The 18,372-nt window shown below is 41.0% G+C and overlaps 1 protein-coding gene across 8 annotated transcripts in view; it reads right to left on the reverse strand.

Moving 5' to 3' along the window:
* ARHGEF28 (Rho guanine nucleotide exchange factor 28) overlaps window positions 1-18,372 on the reverse strand; it is a 130,344-nt gene that overhangs the window by 26,702 nt on the left and 85,270 nt on the right. For 6 of the 8 annotated variants that reach the window (XM_064437841.1, XM_064437840.1, XM_064437844.1 and 3 more), the window contains 17 exons: window positions 16,276-16,356; window positions 15,248-15,287; window positions 14,613-14,736; window positions 13,109-13,241; window positions 12,681-12,736; window positions 11,122-11,173; window positions 10,419-10,554; window positions 10,196-10,317; window positions 9,156-9,296; window positions 8,433-8,683; window positions 7,397-7,519; window positions 6,884-7,001; window positions 5,882-6,136; window positions 4,869-4,945; window positions 3,987-4,165; window positions 3,214-3,308; window positions 2,181-2,363 (listed from right to left, as the gene is read on the reverse strand). In XM_064437841.1, coding sequence (XP_064293911.1) covers window positions 2,181-2,363; window positions 3,214-3,308; window positions 3,987-4,165; window positions 4,869-4,945; window positions 5,882-6,136; window positions 6,884-7,001; window positions 7,397-7,519; window positions 8,433-8,683; window positions 9,156-9,296; window positions 10,196-10,317; window positions 10,419-10,554; window positions 11,122-11,173; window positions 12,681-12,736; window positions 13,109-13,241; window positions 14,613-14,736; window positions 15,248-15,287; window positions 16,276-16,356 — 2,166 coding nt within the window. The remainder of the gene's footprint in view (window positions 1-2,180; window positions 2,364-3,213; window positions 3,309-3,986; window positions 4,166-4,868; window positions 4,946-5,881; window positions 6,137-6,883; window positions 7,002-7,396; window positions 7,520-8,432; window positions 8,684-9,155; window positions 9,297-10,195; window positions 10,318-10,418; window positions 10,555-11,121; window positions 11,174-12,680; window positions 12,737-13,108; window positions 13,242-14,612; window positions 14,737-15,247; window positions 15,288-16,275; window positions 16,357-18,372) is intronic. The other 2 variants (XM_064437842.1, XM_064437847.1) reach the window with 1 other exon arrangement.

An 18,372-nucleotide genomic window follows, 5' to 3' on the forward strand; every position in this document is an offset into this window, starting at 1 on the left:
TTAAATAGCTCCTAATGCATAAATCAATGACATAGAATCATAGAATAATTTAGGTTGGAAGGGACTTTCAGAGGTCATGTAGTCCAATGTCCTACTCAAAGCAGGCCAAATTATATTGGGTTGCTCAGACAAGCTTTTAATGTCTCCAGAGCTGGAGACTTCACAGCCTCTCTGGGCAACCTGTTCCAGTTTTTGACCAGCCTCATGGTCTATAATTTTTCTTTTAATTTAGTTGGAATTTCCCATGTTCCAACTTGTGCCTGTTGCCTCACCATGTGCCTCCACAAAAAATCTGGCTTCTCTGTATCCTCCTGTTACGCAGCTGAGGACAGCAATGACATCCCATGAAGCCTTCGTCTCTCAAGGCTGAACAGACCAGCTACCTCAGGTATCATGTGTGCCAGCCCCCTGGTCACCTCGGTATCCTTCATTGGATTTGCTCCAGTTTGTCAATGCCTCTCTTGCCCAGGGAAGCCCAGCACTAGTCACGACACTCCAGATAGGACTCACCAGGGGTGAGCCTCCCTTGACCTGCTAGCAACTATCCTAATGCAGCAGCCTGGGAGGCAGTTGGCCTTCTCTGCCACAAGAGCACATGGCTGCCTCATGGACAACCTGCTGTTGAGTATGACTCCCAGGTCAACTTCTGCAAAGCTGTTTTCTAACTAGTCAGTGTCCAGCCTGTACCAACACATTGGATTACTCCATGCCAGATGCACAACTTTGCACTTGTCTTTGTTGAACTTCTAGGGGTTTCGCTTAGCTCTTTTCCCAGGCTGTAGCGGTCTCTCCAGCACATTGACGAGCCCTCCTCATCTGGCGACAGCCATGAATTTGCTAAGAGTGTACTCTATCCCTTGGTTAACTTCATTAATAAATATGTTGAACAGTGTTGGTCTCAGGATCCACCCCTAAGGGAAACCCCTAATAACATGTTGCCAGCTAGATACCGTATCACTGATCATGATCTTTTCAGCCCAGAAGTCCAGCCAATTTTCTACCCAGTTATGCAGTCTGCATCTCACCAGTTCAGCTGTAAGGATACTACAGCCAGTGCAGACAGTGTTGAAGGCCTTGCAAAAGTCAAGGTAAGCAACATGCACTGCCCTCCTCAGGCTGGTCTGACGTGATTTGCCCTTGATGCTGGCTGTTCCCGGTCATCTTCTTGTCCTTCAAGTTCTTGGAAATGGCTTCCAGGAGGATTTGCTCCATCTCAGAGACAGCAGTGAGACTGACTACTTTGTAGTTCCCTATATATTCCTTCTTGAAGAGGGAATGTGATGCTTGCCTTCTTCAAGTCATCAGGAACCTCTCCTGATCACTGTGACCTTTCAAAGATGATAGAAAGCAGCCTCACAATGACATTGGCTAGCTTCCTGAGCAGCCTTGGATTTATCTCATCTCATGGATTTGTGTATATCCTATTTGCTTAAGCAGTCCCTAGTTCTATACTTCTCTACTCTAAGCAATGCTTTATTCCTACAGAGTCTGCTATTAGCTCAGGGACTTACTATTTTTGTTCTGGAAAATGATCCCCATGAATTGCCTACAGTGTAAGCAATTCTAAGTTCCTTACAGTGTGCTGAAAAGTCCAAGAAATCATCAACATCAACATTAGCATTACAGAAACAGAAAATTAAAAGTGGACAGAATAAGATGTGTTAAGTACAGTCTGCCATTTTAGCTATAATGGCATTTACTATTGCATCACTGACTTACATTCTCCACCCAAGTTTTATCAATTTTATCAGTAAAATGCTCTGACTTCATAATGATGATGGAGACCAACCTTCACTGCTCCATCAGTTGAAATGTTGTTATTAGCCCACAGCTCTCAATCTAGGTGATGCTAAAATCTTGTAGTCCTTCTCAAAGATGATATGCCTCATCCTGAATATGGCTCAGTTTACCTGGACTCTTTTCAGTGGAGTTTAGCAGGAGTTTAGCTGAACTTCCAACTAGGCAAGGTAACCACAAATACCATTCCCTTCCTTCGGAGGACAGCACTGTAGGTAGCACAAGGCTATTATCTCTCTGTTAGGTGGTATACAGAAAAAACATGGCTCCTACAGCAATTGGCAGGTGTTTCTTGGCAGACCTGCCAATGTCATCTGCAGTTTGCTCTTGAAATATCTGCCCACGTGAAGAGCCACCAGTTCACTCTTCCCATACAAACTCACCTTCTCTGAGTGCTGCTGCCAGCAATGAAGCAGCCTGTGGTGTTTCTCCAGAATCAGGTTTGACAAGCAGGTGAGGTTCTATATGAACATCCTCAAACCCACTCATATCTCCCAATTCTGCATAGATATGCAACTTCTCTTCCAAATAACTACAGATCTGCTGGTCCTGGTTACTCAGTGATTCTGTCAACCAAAATTGAACACTGCATTAATTTTTTTTTATCCTGCAGGTCAAGCATGTTCCTCATTCACTCTTCTAATCCTTACACCACACAGACATTGCCAACCCAAGCTAGGCTTTTTTTAAGTGGCGAGGAACCAAAATCATCCTGTAGTCCATCCTAATGAAAGCTGGCACAGACCCTGGCAGAGGGCCAGGCCAGTGCCCTGCCCTAATGAGATGGCCTTGGCTGTGCTCTGGGGCCCTCAGCTACCTCCTTTTGCACTCACAATGTTCAGTGCTGGAAGCTTTTGGCTCATGCAGCCAGAAGATACACTGATTCAGTGACTCAACGTCAAAGAACACCTACTCTCAGTGGAGGGTGCCCTTCCTCGTGGCTCTCTACAGGAAGGACATTTATGAAATTTCTCTCCTCGCAGCAGTATAAAGATGTGGAAGTTAGGTGCAGGGGAACTAAAGAAGCAGGATTTATCCCTATCAGCTATATTTTCAGACAAAAATAATAGCAGCAAAGGATGAAATGCCATAAACAAGCACAAAGCCATACAATTACAGAACATTTGAGGTATTTCCACAACAGGGAACTACCTGCCCCTGATGCCAGTCTGGGAAATTCAGTGTTCATTCTGAAAGCATCCATTTTTCTTTTTCTTTCATACTCACAGTAATGTAGCAAAAATATAAACTGTTTGGAAAAAAAATGGTTCTCTTTCAATAAATTCACATTATCAACCAGACCACCCCAGCTTTCTCTGCTGTGACCCTACCTATCAAGCCACTATGAACCCACCAGCCAGTATGGGTGCATTATTCATCCTCAGAGCAATCAGAGTGGTAGGAAAAGTACCGCACCTTGGCATTTCTGAATTCTGGATGCTTTGGCCTCAGCAATACGCCTGTCCTCATCAGATTCATTCATTTTTCCTTCTTCTTCTTCCTCTGGACAACTTCAAAGATGAAAGACAAACAAAGATGGATGAAGCAAAACCTGCATGTCATATATTCATCTTCAGTACAGTGTTGTGTTCGTAATAAACAGAACACAACATCAACACCAATTTTGCTACAATCCAGAAGCATGTCATTTGTCTCCTTTAAAAAGCAGTAACTGGACACAAACCAGACTGAAGGGCTCCTTTTAATTCTGGTATGGCTGCATCGTGCAGTGAATGGGTGGCTGGCCCTCACACAGGTTTGCTGTGCTAAGCATAAGCTTGGGCCCCATGATAAGCAATGCTTTCCCTGCCAGTCTTAAGGAGCTGACACCAAGATAACAGGCATGATTGGGGATTTCCCCAAAATGGTTATAAGGACACCTGCAGGACTCTGGAAAGCATCCAGTGCCAAAGGCAAAGGCAAGGGAAGCTTACAGTGGCTGGTAAGGACATCTAGTGGGGAGCGGGAAGGGTCTGCTTATCCAGTGGGAAACCAGAAGTAACATGGGAAGATTGGCAGAAGTGAAGGTGAAGTTTTGGGGTCTGTGAATCCTCAGCTCAAAGGAAAACCCGGCCTCACAGGATGGATCCAGTGCAATGCAGAACACAGAGCACACTGCCACAAGTATCTAACCGACCTCCTGTCTGCTTTGGACTACCAGGATGAAAACTCAAAGCCTTTTCCTCTACCTTTCCACTGCATCTTGAATATGCCTCATCCAGTTGTTACGTTCCTCTTTGGAGCTGGTATGAACCTCATACATCTCAGGCCCTGCAGATGAAGCACTAATCAGAAACATCCCCCTTTCTTCATTGGCTACTTCTCTTACTATGAGCCTCTGAAGGGAGATAACAGAAGGCTTCTGGTCCTGGGGAAAACAGTCACAGCACATGCAAACAACAAATTACTCTCTTATAAAACACCACACTTCTAGAAGAGCACAATTTTTCAATTAGTTGGACTAATTCTAGCCCTGGTATAGACAGACTATGTGTGTTCTCGCCAGGTGTAAGTGCCTGAAAGTTTTGAGTATTCAGACATAATTTTAAACTATTTTTTTAAAATACATTATAGTATTTATGAACAAGTAAAGCACGGAGAATGTGCTAAAAAGTAAATCCCAGAGGCTCAATGATACTGAGACACAGTATCCATATGGTGTTTATATTTATATAGTTTGGGAAATTCTCTCCGTGACCTTTCATACATTTTATATGTGTTTACTACTACATTTGCAGTTAAAAGTATTCTGTTTTGTTTTACAGAACCAGAAGTTAAAATTTATTTTAGATAATTAGAAGAGCCTGCTCTGCTTCCTGCCTTCATAATCAGATGAGGCATGACGCTAAAAAAATAATTCTGTTATTTTCATTTTTCTTCCTCAAAAAATTATTTAATTTTGATAAAAACTTAATTTTCCATATACTGGCATATTACTGTTCTGAATACACTACCAGGATTTTAGTAAAAAAAAACATTATGTGGGAAGAACCTAGAAAAAGACCAAATCTTTAAGAAATATACAAATAAGAGTGCAACATGTATATACGAATTTCTGATAATATACTTACAACAGCTGCAAAGATGTATTTTTGATCTTTTTCTTGTAAGAACAGTAGCACATCAGTTAGAAGCAGAGCTAAAGTGTCTTAAAATGAGAAAAGGAAAGTGTTTTTTAAAGTTATTACAATTATAGTTAATTTCTTCTTTTACCTTTAAAAAGGGAGAGGCCCTGATCAATAAATATCCCACAGAATCCTACAGTAAACTGAACAGGAAATGTCTGGATTAGCCTACGATCTGCGTGAAGCAGCTGCAAGCCATCACTTTGTATCTCCCAGGAAAGACCACGCTTCCTGCTTTTCCCCTTCTGCAGCACTGTGCTGGAGCACTGGCCCACAGAAAGAAGAAATCCTCGCTCCAACATTAGTACAGTCTCCCCAGACCACTCACAGGCACCCTGCAAAGACTATCCCACATAAATTTTGCTTTGCCTATGCTGTAACATATACTTACAGCACAGTATTACACTGGTTAAAGTATTTCTGGAATAACAATGCAGACAGCTTTATAAAGTTGTACAGCAAATATTAGTAAGTCCCAAAAAACTCAACTCCTACATGTGATTAACACCAAAAATCAAATTCTGGGTTTGCATGCAGAAATCATCCTCCAGCCACATTACAGCTCCAGGATGTCCCACTACCACTGAAGAATAGCATGTGATTCTTCATGTATTCCTTTAAATGGCCAGTACTGTGAAAAATATAAATGTACAAGTCAAGACTCTATGTTATGGGATGAAACTGCAAACCAATGAACTAAAAGCAGGGGACTCGAAGAAGAAATGCAGCTGATGGCTTTGTATGTGAACTTGTCTTCTTACCCAGATGTATAGTGGATTACCCGCAAACCATAGCAGCTTCTGGAACTAGTCTTCTAGCATATAGTGGTATATTCTCAATATCATTACCTCAGGAATTTGTCTTTGCAATACAAAGTAATAAAGTATTTTCATTCTTAAACCAAACAAGATACATTATTTGTAAATTAAAAGTTAGATTTTACTGCTCAGATGGAATACCTTTGAAACGACCAGTCGCCGTCTTCCAGTACACTAAACCTTCATGAAGAAGTACCCTCTCTTTCCTCATCAAGTCTTGCTTCCTAAAAATATGGCCGTTTTTCAGCTTTGTATATGTTTTGTTTTCAGTTCTACTGAGAATTTCCAGCAGCTTTTGCTTTTTCTCATATTCGTTCACTTTAAAATCTACTGCTGCAATCATGTCCTTAATTAGACGAAGGGCTTTGCACAAGTCTTTATGTTCCTCTGTTCCTTCTGGATGGAACAAAAAATAAACAACATGATAGTAGTCAGCATATTCAAGAGCAGATATCATTCTTTAATTTCTGGGAAAAATCAACATAATGCAAAGCTTAAATTGATAAATATGTCATTTTAAATTGAACCTGGCAATTAATTTACTAGAAATATTAGAGGCATCTACCTTTGTTTGACTTGCCTATTAAAAGATGACATATACCTCAGATTTATTAATTGGTCAAAAAACCATATTGAATAGCTTCTGACATATTTACGAGCTGTTAGCATTTTAAAAAAATTTACTGGCTAAGTAAATAATGTAGTATTTACTCTTCTGGCTAAGTGAAAAAAAAAAACCTTGAAAAAGGACTGCAAGCACAAAGGGTTTGCATTTAGATATGCAACTTTCTACAATGCTCATTTATTGACTATTTGGGGAGCCATATCTGTAAGCTATTAGTGTTTCTAAAGTGCTCTACAGAATTCCAGAAGTCATTCAAGTTTTCAAGATCTTCTCCTAAAATAAGTATGCTCTTCTGGACTTCTATGGCTCACTGGGGTGGAATGTTGGAAAACTTCACAGCCCAGCTTTGAGAAAGACTACATACACCAGACACCCTGTTTAGGTGACATGTACCTGAACAGTAGATACTTGCATTGCCCTGTGAATTCCGTCTTTGCTATATTGTAGCAGTGCATATTTCTTATGTTAGAAACATGCTAGGATTCCAGACATGAAGCAACACTTAAGCTTTTATTCACCTTTTGAGTATTGCAATATCCTTTCAACCAGAACAGGGTATTTGGTGATTCGCTGGGTGACGAGCAAAATGCACTCAGGGATTCCTCGGCGTCGTGCCAACAGGTTACTATTTCTCAGCTGCACAGATATAAATATATACCTTAAGTAGTAAATGCATATTACAGCACCAATTGACTAATAGGAAATATGATTTAAATGCATTAGAATAAGGTAAAACAAAATGCTGCGTTATCTGAACCATCCTCAAGGAACAGTTGCTGCCCTGAGGGATGAGGTGTACTATAACAGGAACATGTGTGTAATACACACTGGATGCCAAAGCTTTCTAAAATTTGAAAGAAAAAAAAATTAATTTATCAGCTCACTGGTTAAGGAGGAAAAAACTTTCCCATTTTTATTAGCTATTAAAAGTGAGTTACTGAATATAATTTCTATCCTAAATCTAAGTAAAATCTATGTTTCATTTTCCTGAGCATTCTGTCAATAGTGATTACGTTTCCATATAAACTTACTTTAATGAAATTCTGGAACTTCTTGTTTTGTTGCAACTCTTTGAAGAGATTAACAGCTTCTTTCTGATGGCTGCAAAACTCTCCGTATATTTTCTTCATTTTAGTTGCATTTTCCTCTGAAAACTGAATTAATTAGTAAGTCAGTCATGCTCAACATTGCACCTAACAGGAAAGTGTATACCTTTAATTAATCTATTCTGTACAAATACAGAACTTTTCTGCTACCTATTTCTCAAGTTCTCTGAATTTTGCTAACAGGGCCTGTCACCACAGAATGAAAACAGGCTAGCTGTTTTTAGGAGCAAGAAGAGGAATGTAGGCTCTAGAGAGCACAAGTGACCTCCACTACAGTCTTGCCAATAACAGCTAGAATAATCATTACAACAGCATTTCATTCACCTCTTTGCAGACACAATCCCTTTCAGCCTTATTTGCATTTGTCTGATCTCCACACCACTTCTAGACAAGGTAACGGTTCAGCTTCTTTATTTCAGTGGAGTGAAAACTGACTGACCAAAGGTGAAAAGCCACACTCCTGATTGCAAGGAACTGACCAGCAAGCAGTTACTTATTGTTCTACAGCTACCATAAACGCACTGTGACCACCCCTTCTCTGGTGAGCAGCAGCTTAAGATGCACCATGCCAGATTGCTACAAGAAATTAACAGTTTCTTTTCCATCATCAGTCAATTCTTCACACCTCTGCTCAGTTATTAGAAAAGTGAATCCATTGCTTCCATTTTTTGTAGTCCATGGTATGATGGCAGCAGCCTTTTACTGTGAACAGGACAAAATTCATCGCTCTCCTCATCACTTGTACCATATAGGTAGAAGTTCATCCCAAGTTCACTGCAGTTACTTGTCAGTTCTGATTTTCTCTCATTGCTATTTTACCCTAAGTAATCTAAAGGGGACAGTCTTTGAATTTTATGAGGCAACCATAGCCCTCTTCTTGCCCACAAAAGTTTTAAAGTCAATAATCCTTTCATTTGTGAAGCTTGAGTACAGAAAGGATTAACAGAACTGATGCCTCTACCTGCTGCACAAGGATGTCTCCAATTCTGCTGATGACAAAATTACGTTCGCTTCCCGTCTCACATGATTCCTGCCGTCTCTCCTTCATTCTGCAGAAGAATTGCCTATGCATCTGCAGTAACTCATCTAAGCAGGGGAATATTCTGTCCACTGTGCTGTGGTCCAGCTGCAGTTCTTCCTTCATCCCTTTCCTGAATATTTCAGACATAATGAACAGGGTATGGATGTGATGTGCTTCTGTTTGCATCAGCTCTGCAGTATAAAAGAAAACAGCATAGTACAGTAATCACCTGAACATGTTGCACACCCTCTAAGATAGACTTTAGCAACTCTCAAATATACAGTCATGATCATTTTTTCTGTGTGAACCTCAAACCTAATAGACTACATCAGCAGGCAGGCTTAATTTATCTGGCTCTGGCACAGTTCTCTCAGCTGTACCCCACTGAACAGGCTGGGGTTGCAACTGCTTGAGCTGGGGATTGGATGAGGTCCCTTCCAACCTCAACTGTTCTGTGAACAGAGTAGACATGTCTCTGGTAATCACTACTCTCCATCTCCTTAGGTCTAGGAGACATTGTAATTTGTGACAAAAATGTTCTTTGAACCTCCTTATTATTCTGAGTTGAAGTATTCATTCTTCTGGGCATAAAATGTGTAGGTTCCCTCTGTATTTTCTATGCCAAATTGTTTTTAAACCTATACGAAGCTTTGAAATACTGACCAAAAATTACATCCTGCCTCTTGGTAACATCCTTTTCTTGCTTGCTGCAGAACACTGGATCCACAACAAGACTCCAGGACTCTGCCTCAAACTCTTGTGCATCTATGCAGAGATCAGTCCACTGAGACAAATCCACATCATCTACAACAAAACATGTATCTCATTAACACCAGGCATATGAACAGTAAAGGAAGTCCCCTTGCACATGCAGATTTATTCATATAGAAAGGAGAACACATCACAGGGATGAACTTTAGACAAAGCTTCTGCAAACACTGGCAGTGGCTTTACAACAGAGAAGCTTGCCAGCTGTCATTACCAAAGTGTTGAAATCCAAATGTGACAGAAGGGGAGGAGAACAAAAAACCCACCCTTCTTTTCTCAGATTAAATCCTTTTTATACTTCTTCGCTTGACAATTTCTAGAATTTAAAAATAAAACCCAATATTTTCAAAGGTAGCTCTGGTGTTGGAGGGGCATTGGCCATTTTGCAGATGTCCAGTCAGAGATATCTGCACCATCCTTTGTGAGTGAATGCCCTTAAGTTTGAAATTCAGTCTCACACCTAGCTACAGAAAAAGCCTGTTTCTATTCACTTCACAAGGATATGTAGCCATTTTAGGAGAGCAGTTCACCAGTGAGAGGTAGTATTTCGGGGCTACTGAGGAAATAGAAGTGATGTAGGTTTGAGTCTTGCAATGTACACTGTCAATGGACATGATTAAGACAAGTGCAGAATAAAAGTATAGTGCTGTTCTGGTTCTGCAAGGATGCTGAATACTTTTATCCCTGTTACTTTAAAATGATAACACCATACAAAAATATTCTATACATTATCAAAAAGACAGTTACAAGGAAGAAAGGAAAAGTTGTATTTTAAGACTACTGTGTCTGATGGTATTTTAATGCAGACACGATTATAAAAAATACGTGCTCTTCTTTTAGCAGATGAAATGGCTTCCTATATCAACTAAGGAGTTTCCTATTTTGCACTTTCCGATGCAGGTTATAAAATACAGTATCTCTACAATACTTCTCACCTTCTATCATAAAAGGTTCCATTGAAGAAAAGGTCCCTAATGCTTGTAACATTTCTTCAGACCGTGACTTGGACCTCCAGGTGCTAGTCTCAGAGTCTTGTTCAGAAAATGGTGTAGATCTTCTACAGCAGAAAAAAAAATCCCACATTTATTTAATGTTTTCAATTTTCTCAAAAATGCTGAATGATATATTTAGCATAGCCCCCCAGCAGCTGCCCTCTACCTTTCAAAACTGGCACTGGGGACACTTTTGGACAAGAAGTGGGACTGTTGTAAGGCTTCCCTCCGTCCAGCAGACAGTCCGATAGGCACAGAGGAAGAAGAACGCACTGTCTGTGAAACATCTCCAGGCAGGGAATCTGTGAGGCAAAGCACAACACATTATTTTGACAAACAATGTAGAGTATGTCATCAACAGCACTGTTATACTGTGAAATGCTATCTGGTGTTCATATAGATCTATATTGGGTATCAAGAGTGTCCGCTTGCCATGGTACAAGACCGTGACGGTCTCCGATGGAAAATAAGGATAAGCCTGTAGGCAAAGTGGAATAGCTCCACCATGGATATTACTGATAAGAAAACAATCTCAAATTATATACACTCTAGCATCGCAACCTGAACATAGAACATGCAAATATATGTGCATACAGTAAATTACATACTCAAAAGCACGACAGAACTGTCTACTTTTGATTTTCATTTTCACTCAAAACAAAATGTAGTAAAACATTTCAGTAGAAGATGAGTTAATTCAACAGCCATCTCTTAAAAAATCCTACTCATATTAGAGACACACACACCTTCTTACAGATATTGAAATGAGAAATAGACACACAAAAATGATGTAGTAAATTTCACGTTGTCAGTCCCATGATTTTTAACCAAGGCTTAAATTAGAAGTGCTAGGTTTACACCTAACTTACTTGTTACAACAGCTTGGGGTTTGGTTTTATTATGGTATCTCTCCTGGGATTTCTAGAAAAAGAAGAATTTTTTTAAATTGCCATGAAATCATAGCTGATAACACACAGAAGTCAAGTCAGTAACTCAGTGCCATATATCATCACACAAAAGGACTTCAAGAAAACAGTCCTAAATTATGGTCCTAATTTCTACCAATAACCAATCAATCCAAGTTATTGGTAGATAACAATATTCCGAGTAGTATTCCGAGTACTAGTTGTACTACAACACAAAACCGAATCTGTTTATTTGAAACCAAGTCACTGAGTTACAGGATTCTACTTTCCCTATATGAATACTGCCTGTGAAAGTTGCAAGAAAAGGAGTTCACATTTAGGGCTTTATATTCAAATAAGCTTGAAGCACCTGTGGTAGGGCATTACCTGAGGAAGCCTGGGTACCAGAGGCAGAATCAATCCCCCTTCAAAAGTGGACTTTTGCAAAACCTGTAGAAAAAGCCTGCTATGCTTAGGCATGTATTTCACTCGAGGTGAGTCAGTGAACACTTTCTGCACCTCATTATTGTTGAGAGGAGTCAGGGGTGGTGGGGACTCTTGTCTCCCATTGACAAATATCCCACCAATCCCAGTAATTAAAATTACCAGTTCAGCTGTCCTAATGCCCTAAAGTTGCCCAGAAATTTGAGCAAGGCTATGACATGACACCTATAACCAAAATAAATAAAAACACCTGACTTATGTCCAGTTTAAGGCTTGTTTACCCTCAAGGGTCTATATGGGAACATTTTCTCCCTACAAGCCACCATGATGCAAAACTCAGCTACACCTGAAAGACACACACCACTAATTTGAAAAAAGGCTTGTATTGCTGTGGCACACTTCTCTCAAGTCCCATTTTATTCCCTGAGGGTAGAAGCCTTACACATCTATTCTTGAAAACAACTTCTGTGACATGATTACCTCACCATGATACTACTTATAAGGAGACAGTATCCATCAGCTCTAGCACTGATTTTGCCTTGTCAGCAGCGGTAGCTGAACACTAGGAGCAACTGCCTAGGCAGGCTGTGGAGTCCTCCTCCAGAGATTTTCCAGAACAGGTCAGACAAACATCTGCCCAATTGTTACCTAGAAGTCAGCCTGCCTGAGGGTAAGGAAATGGACCAGGTCACCTCCCAGAGTCCCTTCCATCTCTGCTTTCCATTATTTGAAACGTAGGGGATGCCACTTCATACACAAGGGGATATCTGTAGCTTTGAGAAGCCTTTCTTTTTAATCCCTTTCTGTATTCGTCCAGGCACACCATTTCACAATAGGACCTTGCAACTCTTCAAAAATCCAAGTATCTCTTTATATGCATTTTTGACCCTCTTCTACAAACTGTTGTTCAACTTGCTCCGTTGCTCTCATTAGACATTTTGACACCCTTGCAGCCCTTTCCATACCGACACTGGGTCTGGGCAGGCTGTTGTGTACTTCCTTTTTTTCCTTCATGATGTTTCTAGACCCCTTGGAAAGCAGATATGCTGTAGTAAAAACAGTGTGGTATAGGAAGTTACCTTGGTGCACACAGGAGCACACTCCTTGCAGCTCTTATGCACAATCACATTGCAATCTGAAAGAGAAGGCATGATTCAAAGCCTGGTGCCCATCAGGATCCCCAGCCCACAGAAAATGTTACCTTGAGGCTTTACTTTTTCCCCTTCTCCATGCCCACTTACTAAAATGGCCCTCAGGATGCTTTGATGTTACAGCCCCTGGCTAGGAAGCAGTTTTTGCTTAATGTGCTGGGGCTAGTAGAGGGTTGTGGTCCCTTTCTGAAGCTGTCACTTGCCATCCTTCCTCCCACTGCCTTGCCAACCTCAGCTTGTTACATAAACCAGGTACATCCAAATCTATGCAAGGTTTCTACAAAACACTGAACCTGGATCCCCAAGCAGGACTCAGAACACTGTAATATCACACACGAAAGCCAGCAACTACTTACAGGAGCACTGCAGTGACTCCTTTCCTAGGAGGGCTTTTTCACAGGCCATACATGGGACAACTCTTGAGAAAGTCCCGTTTGTAAAATTGTGCCTACTCAATTTCTCTTTGTCTTTGGTATCTTTATTTTTTGTCTTCATCCCCGGGAGCACAGGCAGGAAAAAAGTAAAAAAAGGGATATTAGAAAAGAAGATTAACTGATTCAATCTTAAAAACACTAACGCATTCACTTTTAAAAACAAATGATTATAAAACATTTATGCTCTGGAAGACTTGTAACAGTACAGTATATTATTACATCCAACATTGCTGAAGTCCTAAAATGATGCAGGCATTGCTTTCACTGGCAGCTAAGCCAGCAAGATTATCAAGGAAGACTGGCAGAAATACATTTATAAAGCTGCAAAAAGGAAAGGGCCAGAAAATAAAATTTAGAAAGCATCATTGACTCACTGCACATATGAACAAATATCAGTGCCTACATCTCCCTGAGGCATACATGCAAACTCGTGCCTCTGCAGTTAAAGCTGCAGTTATGTAAATTTAAACTACTTGTCTTTAGATCTTAACAGTCATTAGAAATAACCTATTTTTAATGAGTGTTAATGAATTTAATAAATTCTGCCTGTTTTTACAGTACTCCTATTGGTGCGCGCATACATTTCCCTGAGCAACCCTGACAGTCATTCTCTAGGAGACAGGCTGGTACAGCTGCTGGACCGGACATACATGTTCGCAGCCAGTTCTGTCACTTGTGAAGACACCACCTCAGCCAACCACTCACATCCACGTACAGTCAGATATCCTGGGGCACAAGAGGATGTACTAGAAAGCCTGCAAAACTGCCAAAAGACCAGCCAGAAAGATCCGGTATGCCAAATCCATCTCTCAAGTTGCTAATTGATGTCATTAATCTAAATTTCAGATGTCTCAAAATTAAACCACAAGTGCTCTAATCTACCTTTCATAGTATGTGTGTTTGACTGTGCAGGTCTCCAATCTGCAATTCTTTAATGCTAAGCAGTATTTACTCATGCAAGAAGTCCCATTAACTTCAAATAAGGCAAATTCAACTGGTTACGTGCCAATGTAGAAGTTACAGACTCATGTACTTATTGAGCGTAATTGCAAGAACAGGCCCATACCTCTTAATTTCATTTAACAAAGAAAATTATTTCTTAAAGGCAAGTCATACGTTTAAACTTTGGCAAAATTGTCAAATGCGATTATTAATAACATCAAAAAATGGCAAGGGAAATACTTGATATGGTTCAGCAAAGGCTATTGTTTAAAAGGACAGCTGGTTTATAATACAGAGGCTGTTTCAGGGTATCCTGTATGTTTTAAAATTAAAAAATAAAGTTAAAAGTTTCTTCCTACTACTAATGTGGTTTTGTAATAAACAACAACTTATCCTTACATAAAAATTCAGATTCTCATCTATAATTCATTTAATTATAGTGACATAATTATACATAATAATATAGACATAAATCCCAAATTACCTTGCACTTATTACGTGTGCTGGTCATTCTGTTCATCAGAAAGCTGAAAGTCCGACTCACTTTACATTTTTCAGACTCATTTTTTGAGGGTACAATGTATTTATTCCAGTCCTCCACCTGAATCCTAAAACACAGACCAGTCAAAACACCTCATACCAGTGGCAACAGTCCCTTAAAACACAGCAGAATCTGGATGGCGCTTGTTCCACCCTACATTTACAATTACATGTTTTACTGTGGGTTTAGCTGACGTTATTAAAAAGACTGCAATCCCTGTTTATAAAAAGGAGTAACACTAGATGGTGGAGTGCTGTGGTTGTGCCATATGTTACAAGCTTGCCTAGATCATGGCTGGTATCAAAAGCTCCCTTGCTTTTACTGCAGTGTTTTGGGTGTTCCTACAGTGGATAGGACATGCACAGTGAGGACAGCACAGAGAGAGCCGGGCTGAGCTCAGCACAGGGTTTAGGCATGGGCTTACAGAACCCCTGGGCAGGGAGCGCCCCTCTGAACCACTGGTAAACACCCCATTAAAAGGGGTGCCGAGGCCTCTTCCCTGCTCTGCTCCCTAGATGGCATTCTTGCACAGACCTGCTCCCAGTGCCTCAAAACATGGGAGCGACAAGTACCCGTACCTTTTCTCTCGGCACTGTTCGGGCAGACTGTATGCTCGCTCTGCAAGACACAAACAGTTATTGGCATTCAGATCGCAGGGTTGTCAGGTTTATTTGAAGCACACGACCTCCAGCAGGCCATAAGCTTGTCATTAAGGGCTTGCAATGTCATTTGAAAATCAGGAAAGCAAAAACATATATACATTAGAAGCAACTTTTCCTAGATAAGGCCATTGCCTATTAAGCTTTGTTTAGTTGACAGAATCTGTCAGAACTGAGGTGGATATCAGTGAATGCCAGGGTCTGCAAACAGTCTGTTTTTAAGAATTACAAAAAAAAAAAATTTTTTTTTTCCTTAACAACCCAGACTTGAATGATTCACACTTCCTTTTGCTTTTTACATAATTTGTTGTAAAATATCTTAATGGCATTCTAACATTTGTAATTATCTGCCTTATGCAACTTTATGTACAGTATCAAAACAATTTAAATCCCTCTACATAAAGAGGAACATTACTAGTCTATGTACTGCAGAGGATGTGTAATGTCTTACAAGTTTACATCCTAGAAACAACAGAGGTGATTTAAGGAGATACTTTTCAACAATCTTTCTAAAAAGTAAAATGAAAGATAAATAATTCAGTTGGGTTGTTCTGGAAGAAAAAAACCAGAAACCACTCTTCCATTTCCAAATTAGAAGCCATTCCGTTTTGCAGACATTTTTTGCAAAGCTACCACAGGTATGGTTCAGAAAGATACTTAAACAACTGCCTAAGTCAAAGCATCAGACTATGCCTTCTTTAAAGTTAGATACAAACTTAAACATGCTTCACTTAATCAGCATGTCTTCAGACAAATGTAGACTTCAGGTTAGTGAGAGCTAGAATATTTACCAAAGAAGCAATGAGACTAAAAGGCTATTTCAGTTAGTTGGCAGGCACAGCCTGTGCTGCTGGATGTTTTTGGAAGAAACGAAGGCCACATCCCCATGGGAGATAAAGACAGCCTCATGCAGAACAGCACCATGGGGTTTGCACTGAGGTACTTACTACAAGGGTGGAGCAGAGACACTGACTTAGAGAGTGAAAGAGCCTGAAGGAGGGATCGACCACTGTTCATGAGCACACCATCTACAGAGCAGGGACAAATCCTTTACTGTTACAGCCTGGTAATACCATCTTGAATAAAAGCAGGTAGTTGTTTTAAACCTGAGCCTACTGAAAAGCTTCCACCACAAATGTATAGTGATTTCCATTTTATTCTTGTCCTTTGTGTGAGAGAGACTGTCCTGTTGCCATCCTGCATTCATCTGCTTTGGCTTATGTCTCATTGCAATGTACAAGGCCAGTTGCACCTCCCTCCCACATAGCTAAGCCCCAAGCAAGATGGCCAAAGCACTGGCAGCTGGGCAGAGGGGAAGGGACAGGTTTTCAGTGCACAGACACCTGCACAGACCTAGACACAATCCCGCTACAGCCCGCAGATATCAGGATGAACTATCTGACCTAGCTTCTTGGACCAAGCTCTTGGGCTAGTCCTGTAACCAGATGCAACTGCTCAAAACAAGTGCAGCTGTGCCTGCCCCACACAGTAATCACCACTGCCAGCTGCCAAACACTGTTGAACGCTCCTGTCCCCACAAAATGCTGCCAAGGAAGGGATGAGGCAGGAGGTGCGGGTGGTAGGGAAGCACCAGCAGGAACCCTAGCAGACCACGACCCTCCCCTCCCAGCAGCACACCACATCTGTAGTGCAGGCTGCAGAACAGCCACTTTCCCAAGCATGGACAGGAAAACATTTCCACCTTCTCCACAAGACAGGTAAAGGTCCAGCACTGACAGTACCGGGAGGAAAGGGAGAGAGAATGAATAGGACATGGGCCCAAGCCCAGATCAGGTCAGAGCAGGTAATGGTGTCTGGGTGAAGCTTAACAGGCTGTGACATCAACAGTTCCGTAGCTGTGAGGTCAAAGGAATTCTGTTTTAAATTTAAGCACATGCCACAGGGCTTTGCTTATCTGCCATCCTCCACTCTGTGACAAACTTCCCTCTCTTTCTTCTGGCTTGTTTTCCCAAAGACTTCTCACCTAATCTGTTGGATACAAATGGTTACAAATATTACGCAATGGGGAAAAACAGATCACTGCTGCATGCTGCAGTACATACTCCTCCTTACAAGAGGACATGAAATCTTAGAGTGAATTTGAGCAACCACAAACAAGTTATTTGTTGCTCTGCTTAACACAGTTTCTTATGGAAAAAAGGTGTCTGCAGTTACTGTATGTATGCCCATCAGCTTTTGCCATCTCACCTTCCTAACAGAACTTGAATTTAACTGGTTTCAAAGTTAACAATAAAATTTCCACAACTTTTGTGTGTTTTCACATTCAGTGTCACACAATCACAGAATGGTTTGGGTTGGAAGGGACTTTCAAAGATCACCTAGTCCTACTCCCCCCGCTACCGGCAGGGGCATCTTTCCCTAGATCAGGTTACTCAAAGCTCCATCCAACCTAAGCCATGATGGGGCACCCACAGCTTCTCTGGGTGTCCATCCCACTGGGTTCACTGTAACTCACATGTCCTGCTCAGGACTAGTGGAAAGCTAAAGGTACACTGGAGGGAGACACAAGCTGGAATTACAGCAACAGAGAGGATTATAGGGACAGAGGCCAAGCCTCTTGAAATGCAAGTGTTTTTAAAGTAATGGAATCTATATGAAAAGCACAGTATATGTATTTCACACTTTGCATGGTTTTCAAATATAACCCATTCCCTTACTGTGAAAAGTGTGGGTTGTCTTCTAAATATGAAACTATGTGTCTAGAAATAAAGTGTGTTAGAAACAATTTGTAAAAAATTACAAGCTTCTTGCAGAGACATCTCTGACTCCACTTGATGGAGAGGGTGGGCTTTGGTCCCCAGCCTATGGAGATGACAATAGCCCATCAGTGTTTCAGAGATTCCCCTCTTCTGTGTCATCCTGAGCTTCCTCACAGACTCTGCCAGGCACGCAGCAGGAGGATGGGTTAAGGATCTTCCAAAAAGATTACTGCCCTTGCCTGCATTACTTTTTCTGACTAATGTTCTCCCAGTTTCTGTGCCCTCCCAAGGATCAGCTGCTGTACTGGGGTGGGGCATGATGGG

This window comes from Phalacrocorax carbo, chromosome Z (assembly GCF_963921805.1).
Source record: "Phalacrocorax carbo chromosome Z, bPhaCar2.1, whole genome shotgun sequence".
In the NCBI taxonomy this organism is placed as follows: domain Eukaryota; kingdom Metazoa; phylum Chordata; class Aves; order Suliformes; family Phalacrocoracidae; genus Phalacrocorax; species Phalacrocorax carbo.